This window comes from Pollachius pollachius (genome assembly GCF_949987615.1).
Source record: "Pollachius pollachius genome assembly, chromosome: 17".
NCBI lineage: Eukaryota > Metazoa > Chordata > Actinopteri > Gadiformes > Gadidae > Pollachius > Pollachius pollachius.
The window spans coordinates 15,056,628-15,081,627 of record NC_136950.1 but is presented as its reverse complement, the minus strand read 5'-3'; the positions used below and the strand labels follow the sequence as shown (position 1 = coordinate 15,081,627).

Genomic DNA, 25,000 nt, shown 5'->3' with positions numbered 1-25,000 from the left:
GAGCACCATGGCGGGCGTGGGTTCCTACAGCTGGAAGTCCAGGCCTGTCTTTAGGAGATCAATAGTGTGGATCCCAGGGGATCAGACCTGCGGTGATGCCCTGACCGCGTCTCCCCTCTCCATCTGGCCGGGCAGCTCTTCCCGTCCAACTCATTAGCTTTTGGAAGGTGTTGAACATGCACCTGCATCTGCCAGCTTTAAAAGTCAACCTGGCCTCTTCCTTGCAAACAGGAATTCTATCATTTTCCTCTCAGGTAAAGTGTAAAATCTATACCGAACTCAAATTCATTTTTTTCCCAATGCAGTTTTTGGTAGTAAGAACTATACAACCTACTATACAAACTATAAAAATTACCACAATCCAAAGTGATGTCTTAAATGTGCTTGCTTTATCTGACAAGCAGCCAAGATTTTTTTTTTTACTTACAATGATCCGTTAACCTACAATCTTTTAATTAAACTGCAACATTAAGCAGCAAATGTTTGCTAAATAAATGATAAAATACTTTAAAAGGATTTATCGAATATCAGAATTTTCCATTAATAATCAGAGGTTTGACTTATCGATAAATCGACTATTCGTTGCAGCCCAAATAAAAAGTACATTTTAAAGTAATAAATTTATATATAAATAAATATTTTTTCTGCAATTTAGAGAAATTGCTTTTAGGCTTTGTGTTTTAGGCTTTGTGATAAATATAGTTTGAGTCTCTCTGATGAACAACATCTTACTTATAAATGAGGATCTGTTGCCTTAGCGACATCAAAGCTCTTGACAAGTGCTGGTCATGGAGACGATAACCACACCACAAAGAGTTGCGGGAAAACAGACAAAAAAAATACTTTCTGTGGCTAGTCTCAAAAGTGGCATCACTAAATTGTGCAAAATAAATCTATTTATAACATGGCAAATAAATGACAACCGTAATCCTCCAGCAGCGCTAAACACCACCACATTTCATTTGAACACTAGATTTACTAGATTTGCTTTGTGTAACTTTGGCTTTACCTATGTTCTTTCCTATCCCCCCCCACGCTGTCAGCCACACACACACACCCCTAACTTTCCAACCCTGGCCTAACAGATTACCTCCCTCCATGGGCTGTCCCGGCACCACCGCCGTCGCCCAGCGAACCCTAGCCTACCCATCTGTGACCCCCAGCATTGTCAAACATTAACCTGGCCCGCATCTAACCCCCTGCTGCTCCTGCCCCCCACCCACAAGCACCTATCTATCAGGCCCGCTATCCATCCATCCGTCCACACTATGGAGGCTCCACACAGGATGGGATGGGAGGGGGTAGGAGATAAAGACGACAGCAGTCTCCCCATTACTGCCCTGCATTAACCCCTGGCTAAATATTTACAGTTGGGAGGAGAATGTACCATATATACACAGGGGGGTGTGCGCGCACACACACACACACCTAGCTATGGGGACGGTCCCCGTAGCTTAGACGAGGTTAAAACACGACAAAGACTGACGGCTCGGAACTACTGCTAGGCAAAACTCTTAATAACAAATTGTGAGCACACTTGGAGCACCAATAGCATTTTTGCAATCAGAGCGCTCAAGTTTTTGTTAATCTATTGATTAAAGATTTTGGAAATTTAATTTTAAAGTTTAAATCTCATTTCACGTGCATGTGCATGGGCGTGTGTGTATGCTATGTTTGCAGCATGGGCTATATATAAGTGATCATTCTACGCTTTAAAATGGTGTGCTATTAAACTAAAATATATATATTTTTAAAAATGACATCTAAACACAATAAAGAAAGTACATAAGAACAACAACAATACAGTCCTACATTGCAAACAGCCAATCTTCCAACGCCTCCTATGAATATGAGTAAGGTAGACACACAGAGGAATAACTAAACACAAAGTCAAGTGCCTGGAGGCCCAGGCACCGGCAGCCTATAGAAACACACGCGACAGCAGACTAATCAAGCATTTGGTTTTCTCTTCGCTTTTCCTTTGATAACATGCAAATCGCTCAGCTTTTTATTGCAATTTATTCCAAACATTGTGTGGTTTAGTGGCCACTTCTCGACGAATGATACCACAGCACCAGGTTGCTGAGCGGTGTGGGGGACAAGGCATGGTAAATCACATTGTTAGTTATGTTGTTGTCAATTGTGTTATTAATGTATACTTTTGAAAATAATAAAATAATTAATTTAAAATTAACACACACACACACACACACACACACACACACACACACGACATCTGCAAACTCCAGAGTGCCTACAAAACATCTGTGCCAAATCGCTCTGGTCATATTTCATTGTCAACATTATCCTTTCCCTTTTCCCTTCGAAACTCATTAGGTGATACATTCATAAATTAACAAATCATTCATTCAGACTACCTAACTTAATACTACGCATGTTCCGCCCCCCTTCGTCTGGGACCTAAGCCGAGGAACAGAATGAAATTCACTGAAAGAATAATAAAAAAAACATAACTCTGACTTGCTCAGAGTTATGGTCGAGAATATGTGAGAATTAGGGTTTAAATTAGCCGTCATTTACCGGCCAATCGGCCGGCAAAAAATGGACGTTATTTTTTTTTTCCTTTTATTAATTATCATTAAGGTATTAAATAGAGTAACGCAACTTTGCAATACAAAAATGTGTGACAATATTTGAAGTTTTCTCTGAGCATACATTGACTGGCGAATTGTCAGTGCGCAACTATATGCGTATGCCTATGTGCGTAACAGTATGCATAACTGAATGCATAGACTACTATTGTCCTCCTGAGACGTTACGGCAATCAAACAAAGCCCTTCGTTGCCATAGGCTACAGGTGCTTCCACACCTGAGCTGTCTGGAACATTTACATTTACCATGGAGCATTTCCCCCTCACATAGTATGGGTGGTGGGAACACTCATTTGAACTCTGGTGCGAGCCAAACAAACAAGTGTTTGTTTACAATGCTGGGTTTGCCTGACAAAGTCCAGTGTGAACCGAACCGAATTAAAGTGCAACAAACCTCTACTAACGTTGACGTAAAGACCAGCGAAGAGGAACATGCAGGAAACGTTTGCATGTTTTTGTGACAAAATGATAGATTTTTGCCTTGTTTTAAAAATATGTATTTTTGCACACGCACGTATCATCACACAGACGGCACGTGTATTACATACGGCCGTAAAATCGTACATTTGGCCGGAAGATTTGAATCTTTATCGGCCACGTTTGCCAACCAAAAAAAAGCCGGGGAGAGTATGCAAATTGCGCTTGTTCAGAAACACGTATGGTAACTGGTAAAGGGAGTAATGAGGAAAGAGGAGGTGCAAAGAGACTGGTATTGGCTGTTTGAGAGGTGGGAGAAGGGTGGAGAAGGGAGGAGGAGAAGGAGGAGGGGGCATAATACTACCAGGCCATTTCCATCAGCAGAAGGGAACTCCAAAGCATAAAGACGGTTGCCAAGCAACTGAACAGATTAGGTGGGGTGGGGGAGCGAAGACAGTGACCACTTCAACATGTGTGCGAGTGCGAGCATGTGAGAAACAGAGAGAGAGAGAGAGAGGTACATAAATATTTTTGGATTTTCTCTTGCCATGGTCATGAAGCTTCAGAGGACACACTACCTGTTGTGTTTCTGCTTCATTAAACAACATAAAAAGGGCTGTGCTAGCCCGTAAATCCTTGAGGATTACAAATTAAAAAATCAGAACCGCACATCATTAAAGTGAACATACAGCCCCTTCCTGCAAAATCAGGGTCATACTTTTTTCCTTCGTAATGGAGGGCCACCTCGGATTCAATAGCAGCAGAAATGGGATAAGATGCGTTTGTTTTACCTGCGCCAGTGGGGGTGGAGCCAGTGTGTCCGGGGAGCGTCCCGTTCCTGAGGAGCGACGGGGACTTCTGGATCCCGGCGCCGACGACCCCAATCATCCTCTCTCCTCCTCCAGCTCCTCCTCCTCCTCCTCCTCCTGCTGAGACAGCTCCTCCCCCGGCTCCCACCCCAGTTACCCCCCCCATGCCGGGGCGCCCCGTCAGCGCCGACGGGGCCGGCGACGGCGAGGCGACGGAGGCCGAGGAAGACGACGACAATGACGACGAAGAGACGGCGTTGGCCGTCGCGGAGACGGGCAACGTGAGCGACGGCGCCGGCTCCGACGGCTTGGAGTCGGTGGTGAAGCACGGCCCGAAGCGGTTGCGCCAGTTGCCCTTCTTCTTCTTCTTCACGCCGTCGTCGCAGCCGCCGATGGCGCCCGCCAGGCCCGGCCCCACGCTGGACGTGGAGGGCTGGGCCCGCTTGAAGCCCACCCCGCTGCTCAGGCTCACCGTGTCGGGCGGGCTGGTCAGGCTCGTGTGCGAGTTCTCGTACAGCTTGCCGCCCACTGCCAGCAGAGGGAAAAACAATTAGGATGTTTTCTCGCGAAGCGATGGCTGCCAGCACACGACGGCCAATTAGTGTGAAAACATTAAACGAAAACTTGCCAGCCCTCGCTGGCAGAGAGTTACGGCACGGATTCACGGCTCAAACATGTAACCGTTGCACTGTGTGGAGTCAGTAAATACTTTATCAGGATACCATCTGTTTTTTTTTAACTAAACCGACAACAGATTCTAAACTTCTCGTTAGTTAAATGGGAGAAGTCTGCACAGGCCAATTTTCCTATTAGATGCAAGCATCGGTTTATTATGTAATTGGCGTTTATTGGATGGTTTCAAAAAGATTCACTCCCGTCCTTCAAAATCTGATTTGAATTAAAAATGGATGAGTAAAAAACACACGCATTCAAAACAAACAAGAGGAGGAACGCTCGATTGAATCATGCAAGTGAGTGCGTTCACAAGTACCTCCTGATGCTACGGTGGCTGACATCATGGACCCGAACAGCGTGGTGGATCCGTCAGAGGCCCCGCCTTCAGAGGCCGTCTTCACCAGACAGCTGCTGAAGGAGGGCGGGGAGGAGAAGGTGGTGCCTCCGCCCGGCCGCAGGGACGAATCAGAGAACCCAAGGAAGTCAGAGGACGACGGAGCGGAGGACGTCTTACTCGCGCTGGTCAGTAGAAGGCCTGGGGTGAGGGGGAGGGAGAGAGAGAGAGAGAGAGAGAGAGAGAGAGAGAGAGAGAGAGAGAGAGAGAGAGAGAGAGAGAGAGAGAGAGAGAGAGAGAGAGAGAGAGAGAGAGAGAGAGAGAGAGAGAGAGAGAGAGAGAGATAGCCTTTAGTCAGCAGCACACATAGGGGAGAAAGGCTAAGAGCCAGTGGTAATGGGGATAGGTAAGGGGGAAAGGAATAGTATGTTGATGAGGAATAATATGAATGAATAATCTACAGTATTTATTTGTTTGTTGTGAAATTCAGAAATGTTGTCTGTTACTAAAGAATCAGCGGGGACTTGAGAGTGAAACGGTGTGGGAGAGGGAGAGAAGGAAAGTTGTAGGACAACAGGGCAAGTCCACTTTGGGCTCCTGGTGGAAATGTTTTTGTGCCAGCTCCCCCTTTTCCATTACCATGGGAGCAGAATGGACAGATAACAAAAATAACCAGTTAATCACCCTCTCCCCATCTGCTCTGCCGTCAGCCTTCTATCATATAATGTGACAGGGGCCATGCACCATGAGCACACATAAGCTCCCATACACAGAAACATAAACATGCACGCGCACACACACCACTGATAACGGCAGTCAAAGGAGCTCTGACTACCCCCTGTCCTTTTGTGCGTGTGTGAATGATAGTGAATCAGGCCTAAACCTAAACAAGGCTCTAGATTACAGGAGCCGACGAGTCTGTGTCTGCCGTCTGCTCTGTGCATACAAAGCAAACACTTCAAACACAGCCAACTTACAGCTCAAATAGGTCCAGCGAAAACATGGGAATAAAAGGGCTCACCCTGATGAAACGGTCCGGTGGAAGCGGTGGCCGAGGTGGAGGAGGTTGCCATGGTGACCACGGCGGAGGGCAGCGGTTTCCCTGAGGACGTGATGGTCTTGCGGCCCCCCCTTTGTCCGACGACGTGGCCGCCGCCGCCGGCAAGGGCACCGGCGCCGGCCCCGACGATGTTGCTCTTCTTGATCTTGGGGTCAGGGCCCATCTTCCCGCCGTCCGCCGCGGGGCCGTCCTTGGCACCGCCGGGACCGGCGTGGGCCAAGGGCACTTCCTGGAAGTTGGCGGTGGTGAAGCGGGCGCCGCTGTCGTCCAATCGCTTCTGCGAGGGGGCGGGCAGAGAGGCCACGCCTCCGCCTGAGGCGCTGCTGCAGGTGTAGCCCTGCAATTAGAGGACGTTCGTTAAGTTTAATTATTGTTCATTTGCAAAAGGATGTCGGAAAAAATGAAGGGAGTAACCGGTAGGATGTGTGGAGATTGAAGTCAGAACCAGAAGCAAAGCATTAAACTTTAAAAATGTAATAATAATAATTTCGTCATAATATTAATAATATTTGCTTAGTTCTGGATACTTAAGCTCGCCTTTAAATTCAGTAATAAATAAAGGAACAGTGGATAGCAAGTAGTGATAAATAAAAAAAAACAACAGGCCGGACATGGAGCCACTAGAAACAGTAAGGAACAGGAGCACAGCGGTTAAGAGACAAGTGCAAAAGCAAACGGTTTTAAACTGAGTAGGCTCATTTGTTCAGATGCGTTTTTGACTACAGATCTATAAGCAGGGACAGAGTCTGAGCGCTGGATGTGGGGAAGGGAGAGATCCAGAGCCTGCGTGCCGAGCAGCGCGACACTCTGGCACCCATGGGCGTGAATAGACAGGAAGGAACAGAACATACAGGGACGGGGAGGGGGAGCATAGCGCTTACCTTGTCGGGGACCATGGTGTTTGGGAGGACGAGGGAGGGAGACATGTCTAGTGGGGTCTTCTTGTGTTTGGGCTTGTGCCTGTCCCTCTCTTTGTGTTTCTAGCGAGGACAGAGACGACAAACAGACCAGTTGGTGAGGGGGCTGAAGGAAGAGGAGGAGGAGGATGGGGTAGAAAACAGATAGGAGGCTGATATCCGACACTGTGTTCCGTGTGTACCGGCCGTTTCCAAAAAAAAAAAAAAAGGTGAAGTATATAACGACAGACGTGACAGTGACGGAAAAGATCTGGACCAACTGATGGCAAATAAAGACGTTTCCCTTCCCACGATTGGAGCGAGTTGAGAGACGAGAAGGAGAGAGGAGAGAGAAAGATAGAGGGCTTCATGTTCTGAAAGGCATAGTCAGTCAAGGATGGTTGGAGGACGTTGCTTTTTACAACAACAGAAAGATGAAAAAATCGTGGAATAAACACACACACACACACACACACACACACACAAACACACACACACACATACATCGACTGAGACTAAGGAGGAGGAGAGGAGGAGTCCCAAGGTGTTATAGTTTAAGAGCTGCATGTGTTCCATGTGCCCCGCAAAGTAGCGCACTGGTTCTCATCTCGTGCTCCAATCGGAGCCGCACTCGCCGAGACCATGAAAGCTCAATTTACACCCTTCGCTTACACATTCGCCGGCTCCACCCTCCTCTAGCACCCCTGGAGGGCCCGCGGGGTGCCAGCAAATTTACACCTCCTGTGCGCACGCTCCAAGCCCCGCCACCTTTCTGTGCATGCACACACACACACACACACACACACGTGTTGGAACAAACGCATGTACCAGCACTTTTCTGCTAAATTGAGCCCCTCTTTTCTCTAGCACACACACCCACAGCAAAGAATATGCAGTGATCTTCAGAGACAACATGGGACTCAACATGCTCCTTATGCTCAGAGCCAGGATAACTCTTAAACAGTTGTGTGTGCCGCCCCTCGGGGCCGGAGTGATTGGATCGGGGGATGGGGGTGACAGTTTAGCCAGGCTTCCGGGACAGGGAGCAGTTAGCAGTGATTGCCAGCCAGATGAAGAATGGAAAGCTCTGCTGAAACAGTCCACGCCGGCTCCCAGACTATAAACCTCTTGGGCAAGGGGAGGTACGCGCCTGAGTGTGTGTGTGCTTTAAGGAAAGGTGACTTCAAAACTTGAGGTTTTTTTTGTGTGAATCGTCTCAAGTGAGGAGTTCAGCTACAATCAGATGGGGGGGGGGGGGGGAAGAGAGAGAGAGAGAGAGAGAGAGAGAGAGAGAGAGAGAGAGAGAGAGAGAGAGAGAGAGAGAGAGAGAGAGAGAGAGAGAGAGAGAGAGAGAGAGAGAGAGAAAATGCCATGGGATTCCCTTGTTGTTTTTCATTAACATTCCAGAGGAAGGTGTTGATGGACAGAGGCTTGTAGACGAGAGGGTCAGATATCCCCACACATACACTGAATCCTTCTGGACATAGCTGCCTGGTCGTGGGAAATGCTAAGACACACCCACGTGCATGCATGCATGGACGACACACACACACACACACACACACACACACACACACACACACACACACACACATCAATCAGGTCAATAGATTTAGCTGACCATGCCTTTTAACACATCCTCGCCTATTTAGAGCCTGATCATTTGACATGTCCAAGTTCTCCTTTTGACTGCATGGGGTTGCATGGGAGAGACAGGGTGGTGGATGGGGTGAGGATCCATCCATCAGAAACTTTCCCTGAACAATAACCATGACCACACAGGGCCGGCATTTCTTCTCGGTCTCTTGTCAAATCCAATGTCCTTAAATGGGAGGGAGAAATTCCAGTGTCCAATTCACAGCTTCAACTGTCTACCGCAGTCTTACCATGACGGCAAATATGTTTTAATAGAATAATAAAACCAGACTAAATTTTCCTCTACAAATGCACCGGATGATGCCTCTATTTCCAACCGTGTGATTGGTCACACAAAAATCGACACCCATCTGTCGAAAAAAATCATGCCGTGTATACACACACACACAAAATTGTACAGACAAAATCTGTTGATAAATAACAGAAAAAAAAAATACATTCTATACTGTACATCAGACATGTTAAACGTGGTCACGAACAGACGTTTTGTGGACAAAATCATCATCTTATGAAGCGGGTTCAACATTGGACAAAGAAATTTAACCTGAAGAATGTCCTTCTCGTATAATACAGAAACCTAGTCTAGGTACTCCCCCTGTGGGCACAGGAGGTGGAATGGGGCCTTACAACAGATGGACCGGGTGGGTCCAAGGGAGGGGGGTTGGGGTGTTGGGGGTTTAGGGGTAACAGAGGAACAGGAAGAAACAGGGAAAATAATCCACCCTTCCTTGACAGGAATTCCCCTCCATAGTTTCCTGTGTGTGTGTGTGTGTGTGTGTGTGTGTGTGTGTGTGTGTGTGTGTGTGTGTGTGTGTGTGTGTGTCTGTGTGTGTGTCTGTGTGTGTGTGTGTAATCTTTTAGACCTCATCGTAATTCGACTGCAGGGTCTAACATGCGGTATACATCTAATCGACAAAACCTGCTACACACACATCTGAGCCAACTGACCTCTGACCATGGAATGTATATGTGTGTGTGTGGCCTCCCTTGCTAATGCAAATCAGGCGTTGGAAAGGCCTGGGCCGATCAAGTGAACCCCATAAGCCATCATGCTGAAGCTGGCATTGGAAGACAAAAGATTCTCAACGTAATTATCTTTTTAAGGCGTTTTGCACACGGCCAAAATGAAGACACATTTACAAAAACTGGTTTAACAGGAGGAGCAATCTCACCAACAGAAAAAATAACACGGCATTCAATCAATTGGTCGATTTCAACGGAGCAATTATTGCACCAAACAATTAGGTAGAGAGAAATAACTGGGTAGAGAGAGACTCGTTCTGATGTCCATTACGATGCATGGCCAGTACACAGACCCTGCTCAGGGAATCCTTTGTGAATGCATCCATTCAACTTTCATGTTTGAAAAAAATGTTTCAGGTTGGTTAAAATGTACAAAAGGCCAACGTTCGAGCCATAAAAGCTTATAATGGAAGGGATTATAATATTACAGCGATATCACGTCCCCTGAAACGTCATTCCATAAAGATAACTTTTTATCTTATGATAAAAAATATACGATAGGACTGACCTAACTATCGCTCAGCTGGACAGCCGTTACGTGCATTAGTACACAGTAGAGGTCAATGCAATGTATGCCAAATTACTATGATTATAATGACAATATATATTCAATATATCTGAACCCTATATGGCAGTAAGATTGATTGCAGTTACAATGCAACTCGGTCACTCGGTCCATTTCGCATTGCATCATTACTACAATGACACGCACATGCACAAGCACTTGAATGACACCAAAATATAAAGATTAGTCTTCCTTGAAGTGAGCCGTTTCATTATTATTATTTTTTTTTTAAATCGCGTAAAGTTGATATTCCAAATGTTAGCATAACACTTAAAACGAAGTTGACTCCACGTGATACACAAACAAACACATACACACACACACAGAGCACCACGAGCACACATCAACAGACCACAGCATGCCAGCATTCGACACGCGATAGCACACAATTTGTTTACAGGGCTTTTTCTAATTACCCGTAATGGGAGAATCCAACAATTGTGTTACATCTGGCTGGTGATCTGTACCCTTCAAGCCAGCAAGAATGGATGCATTGTGAGAGGGCCGCCCGAACCGGGGCACGGCCAGAGGGGCGCAGGGCTTGTGAGTCAAGGGTGAGGCAGAGGATGGGTGGAGGAGGGGTCGTCTGGAATCAGATGACGAGGGAAAGGAAAACCATACACTCTGTCAATAACAGCCCACACTGTGATGAGGATTAGGCCCGATACACACATTTAGATTACAGCGGTATATGAACCGAGTATACCCAATTAAAGTGCAGATACATTTTCTTAAACCCCGACCACCCAATAAAGGCGAGCTGAGGTTGGAGTCGAGAGAAGGTGGGAGTTTTTGACTTGTGATGCGCTACACGTCTGGAATGAAAAAGGCGCCGGCCTAATTCAATTGAAGACACTCTTCTGCTTTGTGGTTGCGTGGCCTTCAGAGACACGACTGTGAAATAGGTGGAACAGATGAGTCGGTGGCTCGTGTAAATTCTGATTCTGCGATGCCTGTGATTACACGTTTTGCTAACTGCCATGACTGATTACCTCGCTAATACACCATTCATTACAGCCGGCAGCACTGTGGTGTTGTCTGCAGGTGGGCCTGTGGTCGTATCGCTTATTTAAAAACCCACGGCAAATTCCACAGACTCTAGGTCTATACAACGTCAGCCGTTACGATATCAAGCCTTTGTTTGTCCAAATCGGCTAGTTATATTGGTTAACTGTCAGGATGTGGAATCCTAGGACCTATATGTTGTTGTGAATATGACCAAACCCCATCTGTTCAAAAAGATAATTGTTTACCAATTCATGTTTGTATACTTTTAAGATTTCCATCTTTTTTGTTGTCTTTACAGAGTAGTATAGGCCAGTGTTAAGTTTTTCATTCCAAGTTTTTCCATTGAATTATATGCATGAATCTGAAATCTCAACTCTGGAATTGTCCTGATGATTACATTTAGGGCTGATTAACCTCTGAAGAGTGCTGTGATCTTGCCTCACCACGACCTCGCCGTGTCCCTCTTCAGTGTGAGCATGCTATCGCTGAGGGCATATGGTTGCTGATTGGTGGGAGGCAGAGAGAGAGAGGGTGGTAGGGTGGTGGGGTACGGTCTGAGGGCTTACCTTGTTGTCCTGGTCTGAGGCTCTATCCATACACTGAGGGGAAGAGTCACTTAAGCTTTGAGACCTACTACCCCGGCTCCTTCGCTAAAAGGCAAAGAGGAACTCTGAGTTACTGGATGAAGTCCAGGAGATGAGCGAAGTGTGAGCTATTCAGTTAAGAGAATAACAATTTAAATACAAATAAAAAGAGGTAACTGAGGGAACTGAAATAAACCAACTGAAGTAAAGGATCCAAATACAGTCAAAGACAGCCACAAATAGACAAGTTTCATAAGATCTTATAAAACATATACCAATGTTGAGGTCAGTTGTCTTTGCTATGTCATATGAATACACAATGACCATTTATTATACCTTTGATGTTGACCAAACACTCCAAGTCTTTTCAATTTAGTTTAAGTTGCATTTAAAAAAAGAGTAAGTTCGAAATCAGTGCGGCAACTAAGAAAACAAATAAATGCATCTTTCCTGTAGTCTTTTGGCCGTTTATTAGAAACTGCTTGGCTAATTTAAAAGCTGGGCGGCGTATGAAGAGGCACCCATGGAGACTTTGAAGGGCCCTGGCCATCGATCTCTGGGCCTGAGCTTGCTCACTTACAACAAAAGAGACTGTGCATAGTCTGTTACTATGGCGACGCAGAGACGAGAGGTTTCCTCCTGTTGTACTCCCAGGATTGCATTCAATCAGACTCTCCTATAAAGTGCTCATGTCTGACCACTGGCAGTGGGGGGGGGGGGGGTCTATGCCTTAACGTGTAGTAACTCTGGCATGTTCCGTTCAGCTCATACCTGTGAAGGGGGTGCTTGCAATTGGCAGTGCACACAATCCGCCAGTCACACAGTAGACCATCACTTTAGAAAATGCTTTATCGAGTGATACTTAAATCCTTATCCTATCCTCCTTCATTGGGGTTTTAATTGCAAGTCTACAACTGCTGGCGAAGAGCCCTGTATCTGCTGCTGGGCTAATTAGGTTAAACCCGTTGACATCTTGTTGACTTTATAACACAAGCGGGAAAACAAAGATGCCAAACAAGAACACATAAGAAAAAAGCAAGACCAAGATGGCCGTGAAACTTAAAACTCTGCCGGGGTGACCTGATTCCAAACTATAACGTTTTTGTACTGCTTTTAAAATAGAAAAAGTCAAAAGCTAGTGATGATGAAATGCCTCGCCCGGCACAGCAGCAGACCCTCTCTGGCGGAGTCTGTTATGCAGACTAAACAAGGAGAATCCAGTTCTGGAATTAGATTTGGCTAAGCAGCAGGTCCAGTCAAATACCACATGTTGTTAACATGGCATGAACATCCATCACGCGGTATCTTATGAAAACCACTCTGCTAACAACATTGCTTTCGTTGTCATCGATTCCCTCTTATACATTCCTGTCATCCATACAATCCCGGCTTAATGACATTATGCCCCAATGTCCAAAGCCATTCAAACGAGATCAATATGCCAGCGGGAGTCTCTCTGCATTTGTTAACATTGCAAAATGTCATCTGACTCTGCTGTGCGTGTGGATGTTTTATTGCTGCAAAGCCTGCCATCTCTCCCCCGCCCCCACCACCTCGAACAGATCTAATGCTGCAATCATGCCCCGCATTTTGTTTTCCCACCGGCCCCCCACCGGATACCTCACTCCTCTGTGTGATTTTGCGTGTCCGGGTGTGAGAATTTGTATTAATATGCGTGTGTGTGTGCATATATGTGTGCGTATAAGTGTGTGAATGCGTGCGTCCAAGTGTGTGCATGCGTGCGTATATGTGCACGTGTGTTTGGGTAGACAGCAGGGGGTCTAACGAGCATGTTTGCATTACAACACATGGATAGCCCATTTCCATTAGTTGCGTTTGTATGTATACGCCACTCACCCACTTCCTCAAATGTAACTTTGATTTTAATAGTCTCATTACAAGGCTTCATGGAATTGCCGTTAGCCCATTCTATATGCATTTCCTATGCTATTTAGCTTAAAGCATGGGGCTTATTTTATCTTGAACTAATAAAGTATATAACTTTAGGAAAAGGAAAGTCTGGGGTTTATCTGCTCTGGTTTATCAACAGTGTTGATCCGTAGGTGACCTCAACCTGAGTACCCACTACTGGGAGATGGAAAGGATCAGGCAACAAATGAAGGAATGACGGGGTGGCAAGGGGACAGATGGAGAGAGAGGAGGAACCGATCCGGAAGGAGAACTGGATGTCTGTATAAAAACCAAACGGGTTATGGGAAGGGGAATGAAGGCTGTAAAAGACGGATCGATTGAACCAGAGCACAACGGAGGAGGAAAATAGAAGACCGATGGACACTGGGACATCAGGAGGGGTGGATGGAGGTGCAGCATGGAACAAGGAGGTGTTCACAGGTGGGCATGGTGCAGGATGAACAACAACTTTGTGGTAGGAAAACAGAGAGGGGTTATCGGGACTAACCCGCATGACGTGCTTCCAGTGCCAGCGAATGCGATGCAGGCCTTCTCATGCGCTAAACATTGGGTCTGTAAATCTATCAGTATTTTCTTTTGCCGATGCCATAAAAATTCCCTTAATAATTAAATAAATGAACGGAACTGTAATCGTTAAGGTTCTGAAAACTCTACTAATTGATGAATGGCTTCAAGGCTACAGCAGGTTTTCAACATCATATGGAGGCTGCCAACATCCCTCAGCTCCCATCAGTCAGTAAAAGGCCATAGAACATGGATTTTGCTGATAAAAAAAATATGATTTTCTTTTAAGCACTGTGAACAAAGGTCAACAATGTAGAAAAATCGAATTAAATACAAAATATATCACGGCATGATATATGCCATGTGTAGGTAACGATCGATGAGGATTGGGATTCATCATTCAACTAAAAATGTGTACCCTCTTCAGTCATTGTAGACTGTACAGCCAACGCTTTTGTTATTTGCAGAATGACCGCAAGACTTACCAGTTTGCTGTGGTGGTATTTGCAGTATCCGCAGTACTTGACGTTGTCGGCGTCGGATCCCTGTTCCTCGCACAACAGCCCAGCGAACTGAGCACTGCAGATGAAGAGCACAACAGAGGTTAAAGGGAAGTCTGAACTGTCACGTTGGACGGCATACTTCTACCACCAAATCACATTGCGACGACAGAAATTCCACGCATTGACGTGGCTCGGGGCTAGACATTACATGCACTGCCATCCATAGACTGCAGAATCAGAAGCTCAAGTCAAAGAGCCAAATGTAAAAAATAAAAATAAAAAATTGGACTTGTCTATAACAAACGCCTGTGATTTAAGCTGCCCTACGAAGACACATGACAGACACCAGATGAATAAAACGTCCCTTGTTTGACCGGGCTCGTGAGCAGAAGACCACGAGAAACTCTGGGAAAAGACACGCCATTAAAATATCACGTGCCCTCACAATCTTGTTAATAGAAATACGATGTAAAGAGCTTAAGGCGAGGCTAAAAGGAAAATCAATAACTCCATCGCTAAGTGTGGTTTAGGAAAAAAAAGGAAGGGGGAAAAAGCCATAATGTAATGATTCCTCACCATGTTACGTGGAAGGCCTGTCGACAGCCATGCTTGTTGCAGGTCATGCACGCTCCTGTGGCGGCCTTGCTCTCTCTGCCCTGGTCCTCGCAGATATAGCATGTCTGTTTACGTAACACATTTACAACCAGGTATCGCATTTTTGTATATTCTGTACAGACATATTATATATAGATTCATATTGTTTTACATATATTCTTAATAACCAAGCAATATATATATATATATATATATATAGCCTAAATATATATATAAATTATATAGTAAGTCAAAGAAACATTGAACTTTAAGTCATTTTAACTCAACGTGCATTGAGGTCACCTACAAAATGCATTATTTGGATCAGATGATTAAAAAACTTCAAATTAACACAGTAGAGGTGCAGTTACCATTTGCGACCACAGGCACGCTTCTGACCAAGTTACAACGGCTGAACTTCCATGTCTCGCTGCGTGTGCTCACCCCGAGTCTGTTCTAGTCAGCGTGTGTTCGATGCCCTTGCCAATATGTCTGCCCGTGTAAATGCACGGTCAAAGTACCTTGTTGTAGCGATCATGCGGTACAGACTGCAGTACGATGGGCTCCATCGTTGAGACGTTGGCAAACTCCACCTCGGGTATGTACAGCGCACATACTACGTGGGCCCAGCCTGCAAGACAACCAATGGGGAGCCACAAGGGTTACACACAGAACTGGGTGCTGGCTCGATCCGCAGAGCGTGTGAAAGCAGCGGACACCAAGAGGCTAAGAGAACAATTAGGATGGGGGAAAGTTATAAACTATTTGGATGAGACCCCGTATAGTTTGGCGGTTCTGGAAACCAACGTTGTGGTATACTTTGGTCGTATTTAATTGTCTTGAAAGTCTATCTACACAAACATTCTTCAAAAGGAGAGCATACACACAATCATCAAGTTAAACTTTTGACATTTTTTGCAAAGTACTAAACTAAATTAATTACTTGTGGCCTCACACACACACAGCTAGCTGTCAATGAAGACATGCAGGCCGTCCAGAGCAGTAGAATGATGGGATGGGAGGGGGGGGGGGGGGGGCCTTTACGCCAGAGTGGCAGCAGGCTTGACAAGGATTTTACGAGGTGCCCTAGGAGGTGAACGGCGGGTCAAACGGAGGTGGGAGCCTCCCCGCCACACTGGAGGTGTCTGTTTTTCCCTGTGGCGGAAACAAAAACAGGCTTAAACTTACAGTTGAACCCCTGACCTGCCTTTGACCTGAAGAGAGGGAGGGAGAGAGGGGCGTCCGGGGCAGAGGGCGGGACAGGCTGGGAGGGAGGGAGGGAGGGAGGGAGGGAGGGAGGGTGTGAAATGGGCGCTTGTTGATGTTTTGAAGTCCCTGCAAGAATCTGGAAGAGGCCTATAAACCAGGACTATAAAAGTGGCACAGAGGCTTCCCTCCTTAGAGCCAGCCGCTCACACCCAGGCACAAACAACCCTGCCGTTGATTCAGAGGAACGACTTGGCAGCAACTGTCGTGGTAAAACACGGATGAGGAAATCTATGATTTAGTGTTGGACATTTCAACACCTTTCCGACATAGCAGAGGGGAAGCCGGCAAAGGCCTAACTTCCTCTGTTTTTAAACGTTATAAATAAAGGTAGTAAGTTATACGGGTTAAAGGAAACCTCAAGGGCACGACAAAGATGAATTAATGATGTGTGCTTTCAGCCCCCAAACACCTCAACAACGCTTGACAGCAAGAACAGCAGTTCCCAAATTAGTCACTCGCATGTTATAAAACATTCTAAAATTACCCAAAGTAAAGCACAAATTAAACCAGTGTTTGTGTAACATCTGTCTTTGTGCGAGTCAAGGAACACCGGGCTCCAATAAGAAGATGTTTATCTACTGGCCTCTTCCCAATTGGCCAGGGCTATTCGACCCAATGAAGAGGAATGAGGGGGTGATATCATTCTATTGATGCTAATACGAAGCCTTACTACTGTCCCACCTGAAACAACAAACTATCTCACAGATAAGGTAGCTGGGAGGAGGAGGCGGAGGAGGAGAAAGAGAAAAGGGAGAGCAGGAGAAATGGAGGAGGGGAAGAAAGAGAGAGCGGGGTCATGGAAAGGGTAGAATAAAAGAGAAAGTAGTAAAACGGTGTGTGTTAGTGTTGCCCTGATGCCTCCCGGCAGGCCTGGACACAATCCCACAGCTGTGCCTCTCCGACTTAAACACACACACACACACACACACACACACACACACACAATATTTACAGTCTCCACCGAGCTGACCTCCGAATGAACCCAAAAAGGAGACTCCTTACAGGCCATGCACTATACCCATCCTAGCCCGCCCCCTCGTAAACACACACTCTCTCTCTCTCTCTCACACATACACACCACTGCCACGGACGACAGAGCGAGACAAGGTACACAGACTTGCGCAACCAACAGCTACATAACTCTCCCAGCATGATCACACCCCTTAAACCTGCCCGTGACACACAATTAATAGCGAGAATATACAAGGGAGACCCACCGCAAGACACACAAGACGTGCGTGCGTGCGAGTGTGTGAAAGTGTGTGCGTGTGTGTGTCAAGACCTTTACCTCCATTGTCGGTCCTCTTGAGGGCTCCGTCTTTGTGGGGACACAGCTCGCACCTCTGTGGAGAGCGGGAAGGGAAAACAGCGGGTGAGGAAACGCTCCGTCAACATCACCTTCCACAGATGCTGAGCTAGACACACGCACATGGAGGCTGGCCAGCTGTTGATATCCATGCAGGTAGAACCGGTTAGCGCGGGGGGGGGGGTTGCGCGTGTCGCGCAAACGCAACTTTTCTAGTCAAGCACAACCATTATCAGATACACACACACACACACACACACACACGTGTGGTGCCTCTTCCAGAGGTTTGGGGTTTGATTGGGCTCTATACATCTGTGTGTGTGTTTTAGCCTGAGACAATTATCCCAGCTATAAAGCCAAACGCCTAACTGCACGGGCGACATTCCTCTTCACCATGAATCCTTAAGCCACAAATGAGTTGACATGACCACTGACACATGCACACAGCTGTGTGCATGTGGCGCCACATCCAGAGGTTTGGGGTTCAATTGCACTCTATACCTCACCCTTTAGCTATCAATGTTTGTAATTATCCTTTTGTCCTCCTTTGTCCATTCAGTTTGAAACAAGAAATGTCTTTTGACTTCATTCTTTTTATTTCAAAATAGATATAATATTTTCATTCCGCCACATTCTTTGTTCAGTTCTCCTGGCTCACCAAACGGTCAATGTTGCTCGTTTTCAGTAGTCTTTATCTCAGGTTCGGTTTGACCCACACTCAAACTTTTCTGCATCTTTGATCTCACGGAAAAAGCAATTTTCCACAACTCCTCTCAGGCTATCCACCGATTTGATCTAAACCAACTCTTATTTGTTTCCTCAATACCTAAATAAGTTAGGGTTAGTTGTTAAAGTCTATGCAGTACAGCCCCAACAGGTGTAAACATTTTGACGCAAAGGCTAGATTTAACAGTAGGTAGGCATGTTTTACCATCTCCTCGTAGACCATTTCTCCTATCGCTTATTGGACTACACCCTTTCTTCCAAATAATTCCATATGAACCCTTTTTTCTATTTCATCAATGTCGACCATGTTTTTACTTCATTATTTTTTATAAACAAATATATATTGTTCTGCCACATTCTTTAGATTATCATGTTCCCAATTTCCCATGTCATGTCCGTCAAAGCTCAGTGAGTTTTCGGATCCCACCAGGTAGTAATATACTTTTAGAAACTGTTTCAACCAAACCTCTTTGATGGGAATCTGCACCCCATTTAAAATGCTGGCAATGAAACAACTTCACCCTACATGGACCCCATTTTTGCAATTGAAAACAAACAGAGGGAGTACCAGAATAAATTACAAAACAACTAAGTGTGGAGAAAGCACCCAAATCTGAAACATAGTACTGAAACAACAGAGTAGAGCACAGCCTCCAGGGCAGAAGGTCCTCAGTCCCACCAAGGACCTACCACTAAGCAATGGTCAACTACTTGCAGCATTGAAGTCCAAATCCTTGAACACACGTTGTGTGGTTGGACTGAGCTAACTTTAGGGGAAAGGGCAGGACTACATTGAACCTACATCCAGCCACCTGGTCTGAGATATTGCATGAAACAAAATAATTGTCAAAGCTGCTTGAAAAACTTCAAGCAGCTTTTTCCTCATTGAGGGCACCATAACGGCGAGGCAGTTGGCAGTAGGGTCGCAGTATTTCGACAATGGGTCTATAACTTTGAGTTTCCTCCAGCAGTTGTGTCTCTGAATTTACAGATTCCCTTCTTATAAAATTTCTCCCACTTCGTCCTTGACACCGGTTATGCTGCTATTGCAGCTAGGTTATGAATTATTTTCTATATTGTTCAGAGTTTTGTAAAAGAGTAGAAACATTGTACTACATCGTTTTATTGATATCTTTCCATCCAAGTCTAGTACTATTGATTAATTATTAAAATAAATTGAAAATGGGGCATACTGATTGTGACAATGTGTACAGATTCTTTCCAAATAAATATGAGTCAGTCACACTCAAAGAAGGACTCAAATAAATAATACAATGGTTTGTAATGGACATGTTGAGATATTGAGGACAACCTCTCTGTCAATAGCAATATACAGCATTTCAATAATGTTTCTTTTTTTTTACGGCTTCTATAAATATATTTGGAATATCTGAATGACTTTAAAAGGCACTCAAACTAATAAATATTTTGTGAAATACCGTTTGATGTCTACAAACATTAGTATAGTGGCTGTATTCCCCAATGAGATGGAAATACTAAGAATTCCAAATTAAGACTAACAATAATACAGATAAAGTACAAAATAAGGCCTTTACTTTATATGCTGCTTTGATAATATTTATCATGCACAAATTTGTATTACAAATAACTTTAAATTAAAAGCATAAAAGCATGGTCGTTCATTCCAGTAGAAGATGGCTTGCATTTAAAAAAATTATATTCTGAGTGAGAATAGGAGGGATAGCTGTGAGTAAGGTACGATATGGGACGGCTTGGCAGGGAATGAAGTGGAATTAGAGGAAGAGAAAAAAATATCAGAGGGAACTCCCATGTGTCAAGTTGACCTTTTTCTGAGTCCTCAAGCAAATCTTAATTTCGAGGAAAGCGGTATTTTCAACCAGGGATCACATTAGTACACTTAAATAGTTCATTGCAAATTAACTGGATTCATGGCTTTTTTTATTGTGTCTGATCTGTCCCAATAATAAGAAATGCAAAGATGTGTTTTCAAGATTGACAGATGACAAATATTATAGAATGATTCATTTAATTATATGGATAAAGTAGATAACGAATCCAAGGAATAACAAGTGAAAGTGAGAACACTTGTTTCCAACATGGTCCCTGAAATAACAAGTGTCAAAAATAAAAATATAACGGGAAAACAAATCGACATTGATGGGTTTTAAATATTATTTTCTAAGGGACAGAATTGTATGGGAATAATGTATGTCTTAAACATTTAAGAATGTTTTCCAAACTTAAGAAAAGCATTTACAAATCACCTGAAAAATTCATATGCATTGACGTGAGAATTTTTAGGATTCTTGTCTCACATTGAGCAACATAATTTTAGATACTTCAAATTTAGCCAATCAAAATATGACTTACAGAGTGCTTTGTGAGCAGTGAGTCTATAAGAGGCAAAGCTTTAATTAGAGTTTCTGCCTAATTTTGTGGTGACAATTATGCACTTGATACAACATGCTTTGACAAAGACTGGCACGAAAAAGCACCAAAATCAGTTTGAAAGCTCAAACCATGTCTGCTTTGTTATATTTAAGGTTTAACACTGAGTTATGTTACAAGGAAATATAGCAGAGCTGAAAAGCGCTCTTACGTTTGTTCACCAGCCACTAGTTGCACCGGAGCAAGACACAGGAATAACAGGTGAAACATTATTAATTTGTTCCGTAAGCCAATTTCGAAAGAGGTGATTTGGCCTCCTGCAGCCAAACCTGCAAGAGTGGAATAATACACTAACATAATATAATGTTTTATATCATTATAAAATTATCTTGATTATCTTATAGAGTCTGCACGGCAGCAATGGGTTTGTAAGCCTAGTTTCCCCATTTTTAAAAGGAATGTTTTAAAATTCTATTTTAGCCTATATTTCAAAATAATCAGTGCAAGATCAGCATCAGAATAAAATTTCAGTATCGCCATGAATAAAACCTGATGATTGCATCCCTAAGCAATACAATGTTGTAAACACTATATATTTATATTCATTGTACTATGAGTTGATATACATTATCATCCTTAGATTAGCTGGCATTATTCCTCATAAGGAAACAGGAAATGGTCTTGTTTGGGGGAGCAACATTGTTTTCAATGGCAGCAAGAGCATGTTTGTATCCTGGGTGGAAAGAAAAAAACATAAAATGTATATTTATTATGAAAAATAAAAAATAAAACTTAAGCCTAGAATTACTATTAAGTGTAATAAGTGTGTAACTATTACTCATTTTAGTAATTATTGCGTAACGTGTATCTTTCACAAGGAAGGAATACTTTTCATTTGTGTGACTTGATATTGCTGATCTGTTGTCTCAGAGCTGTCATGTTAAAACAGCATCAATAAATAATAAATGCACAATGACGGTAAACTATTAAATGTGTTCATCCTGAGTATTGCGTTGTCTGCTGTTCATTCACAAAATGTAATGGGGGCGTGCTCTTTGTTCTGCTCGGCCCCATCATTGTTTGTCGTCGCTATACCAGTTTAGTATATATATTTGCTAAATAGACATTGTCCGTCAGCATTTTCAGAGTAGTTGGACTGTTTAGGGTTTCCAATAATGTACAGCCAGCCTGAGCCAATAATCTGCCATTCAATTGTCACGTTAGAATACAAAAGATATTCATAATAAATCATAATTATCCTAGCACACATTGAGTTGGCCACAAAGACTGTTAAAACATAAATCCAGAAATTGGTAATTTGACAAACGGGTTGAGAACGGTCATTACCAAAAAACTGAATGGCTGTGGATACAATCCTAGGCTCCAATTGGGCATAGTCTCAAGGTGTCCTTGAGCAAGTGATTGTTGGTTCTGACAAAGCTGGTTGTCACCATGCATGGTTACCATCTCTCTGTGGGTGTGAGTCATGGTAGCTCGAAACGCACTGTACTCTATTCACTCTATATACCATTCATCTCCCTAGCAGATCATCAGCTCAGAGTCAGAGCCCACTGAATCTCAGACTTTACAGTGATCTCAGTCGTTGGGATGATTCCATTTGCAGGGCTAACCAACAGACTTGCGGTTAATCTAATACAGCACTTTAATATTCCAATGTTTAAGCAGCAGTTAAGATAGTGGAACCCTCCACAATGGATTGCTAGATGGTGGAAGGGCCGACAGTGAATGAGGTGAGCACTATATATTAGTGGATATAGTGTATAGTATACTATAAACACGACAGCATGCTTTGCTTTAATATTGCATTTTAAATCCCAAATCATACTCTATGTTCTCCAAGTTAAGTCAAGTACAAATCTGATGGGTGGAAGCTGGCAAGAAGTAATCACCGTCTTAAGGCTGAGTTATGGTTCCACGTTGACGCGACGCAAGGTGGTTTACAGGGCCTATTACGTCCTTGCAGATCCTCCTTGCGTCCACCACAAAAGCCTGACATGCGCCTCCCAAAAATCGTAACCTTGCGTCTAGGTGACGCGGCAGCAAGGGCTGTGATTGGTTCGCTCACAAAAACCCGACGCAGAACCAAAACAGGTTCAAGCCTGCTTCGAGGTGTCTCCGTGGTCATCGCGTTGCGTCGATGTGGAACCATAACTGAGCCTGACGTAAACGGTCGGCGAGACCAAGGAGAGAGGCGGTCCAACCGCTCGTTCGACCCACATCCCTCACCACAATCAGAACACACAGCACTACTGCCGTCTGCCACCAACTGATTTCACACCGCTAACAGCTAGGGATAGGACACAGTACCGCGGTATGCAGCCAAACTTGCACATGCCGATTAATACATGGGGCGAGCCTTTATGAAAGAGAAAATAGATAAAATAGCAGACAAATCTGCATGTATTGACTTACCACACGGGCGGCTCTCTCCTGAGATTCACACTTCCTACAGAACCAGGGTCCAGTGGGCACCTGTACAATGCCATAACAGGCTGCAGGGGAGCAGAAAGAAAGGAAGGGGACAGGTGTTAGTTATCTCTAGCACAACAAAAGGACTTTATCACGGTTGTTTGGTTTCTTCTCTGCAGTAGATAAGGAAACCACATTCACACGTCCACTGACAGAACAATCATGGCACCCATTTCCCGATCTCACACCTATTCTATTACTGCTACTCTTTCCCACAGAGCAATCAAAAGGGTAAAATTCCATCAAGGACTATCCCCCATATAGGCCAGATCAACACAAAAGACTGCTATGGGTTTGGTCCCCCTTAAATATATGAATAGCTTTGCAAAATGCTCAGAACATCATCAAACTGCCGAGGGGACATAATCTACTACATCATATCCTACTATTATCCAGACGTGTATGTCAAGGTGGTAATAGTGGCTGCATTCATTTAAAGTCAGGTAAATAACTAGATGCAGATCCTGTTAATATTATTTTTCAATAAAGAAAGTTTGTGCTTGTAAATATCTGGTTTCATCCATCTACACTAAATAAACTACTTTCATAACAATACAGGGCAAAATACCACAAACCAACATGCAATGCAATGTTGAACATACAGACAATATTCTTCAGAAGTACAATGTCTCAGAGAGTGTTTCAGAAATACTCCAACACTAGTTTCAATGAAACAGTAGACCCTTCATTGCCCTGGCAGTTTAAACTCGTGTATTATCGGCCACATATTTATTATCTTCCGTATACATACCTTTATCATACAAAATAAAATAGGACCAAGCATTTCACATAAACAACAACAGATGACTCGCGATGCTTAAAACACAGCGCGTAGCTGTCACGCACCGCCACGATTGGTCACCTTTGACGAGGTGGTGGGCAGCTGATTTGTAAACATAGGACGTCACGCCAGTTTGTTGTGGTGAGCGTCGTGTTGGGGAATGGGAGCGAAACAAGGCACTTCGTCCATATTAACAAAGCACCGCCAAACGCAAATACAAACAAAAACATTGGAGTGTTGTGCACACCAAACCGGAAATAGGCAACGTACCCTAGCTAAGAGCAACATAGCTGCTAAATTGGATTACTGATCTGTCAATCAAAGGCAGGGTGAATTAGGGCTGACCTCGGCCTGGCGCGCGGCAGGCTGATGCACGCGCAGCGGCTCTCCATAACCTTGCAACTAGATAACGTTAGCTCGCTAGCTAGCGGCTAACTAGCCTCTGGCTCTCATGGGGCTTTACCTTGGTGCACGGCGACGTTGCAGCCATGTCCATCGCAATAAACCAGTGGGTTCTCGGCCCATCCTCTCTCATCAGAGCAAACACAGCAACCGCCAATCATCTCCTTCATGTTATTCGCCAAGAAGTCGTCGTCCACTGCTATGCACCGCTCGCCGGAGACCGTCCGCGAAGAAAGCGGACATGCGAGTACAACAAAGATGTGCCCAAAACCCGCGCAGAATCCGACCTCCTATCCGCCGCACCGCCGATTTAGGTCCCACTTATTCGAAATGTCATGGTTAAGTCGTGTTTACTTTTCTTTTCGACACCGTATTTTCGCACCAAAACATTCAGTAAACGGCGCCGAGCCAGAAGAAGATAGCTCCTCGGGAACGGGAAGTACGTAGCACGCACGGCCCCCGTGTGTGCGTGCCTCTGACAGGC

General features: G+C 44.5%; 1 protein-coding gene across 3 annotated transcripts in view; it reads right to left on the bottom strand.

The window, feature by feature from the left end:
* mllt10 (MLLT10 histone lysine methyltransferase DOT1L cofactor) overlaps window positions 1-24,939 on the bottom strand; it is a 38,889-nt gene extending 13,950 nt beyond the window's left edge. For 2 of the 3 annotated variants that reach the window (XM_079754890.1, XM_079754892.1), the window contains exons 1-11: window positions 24,578-24,939; window positions 23,277-23,356; window positions 17,730-17,784; window positions 15,694-15,803; window positions 15,155-15,258; window positions 14,561-14,654; window positions 11,622-11,705; window positions 6,789-6,887; window positions 5,869-6,244; window positions 4,830-5,048; window positions 3,821-4,366 (exon numbers count right to left, since the gene is read on the bottom strand). In XM_079754890.1, the coding sequence (XP_079611016.1) occupies window positions 3,821-4,366; window positions 4,830-5,048; window positions 5,869-6,244; window positions 6,789-6,887; window positions 11,622-11,705; window positions 14,561-14,654; window positions 15,155-15,258; window positions 15,694-15,803; window positions 17,730-17,784; window positions 23,277-23,356; window positions 24,578-24,686 (1,876 nt within the window). In that variant the 5' untranslated portion in view covers window positions 24,687-24,939. The remainder of the gene's footprint in view (window positions 1-3,820; window positions 4,367-4,829; window positions 5,049-5,868; window positions 6,245-6,788; window positions 6,888-11,621; window positions 11,706-14,560; window positions 14,655-15,154; window positions 15,259-15,693; window positions 15,804-17,729; window positions 17,785-23,276; window positions 23,357-24,577) is intronic. The other variant, XM_079754891.1, reaches the window with a different exon arrangement.
* Window positions 24,940-25,000: the final 61 nt, after the last annotated feature.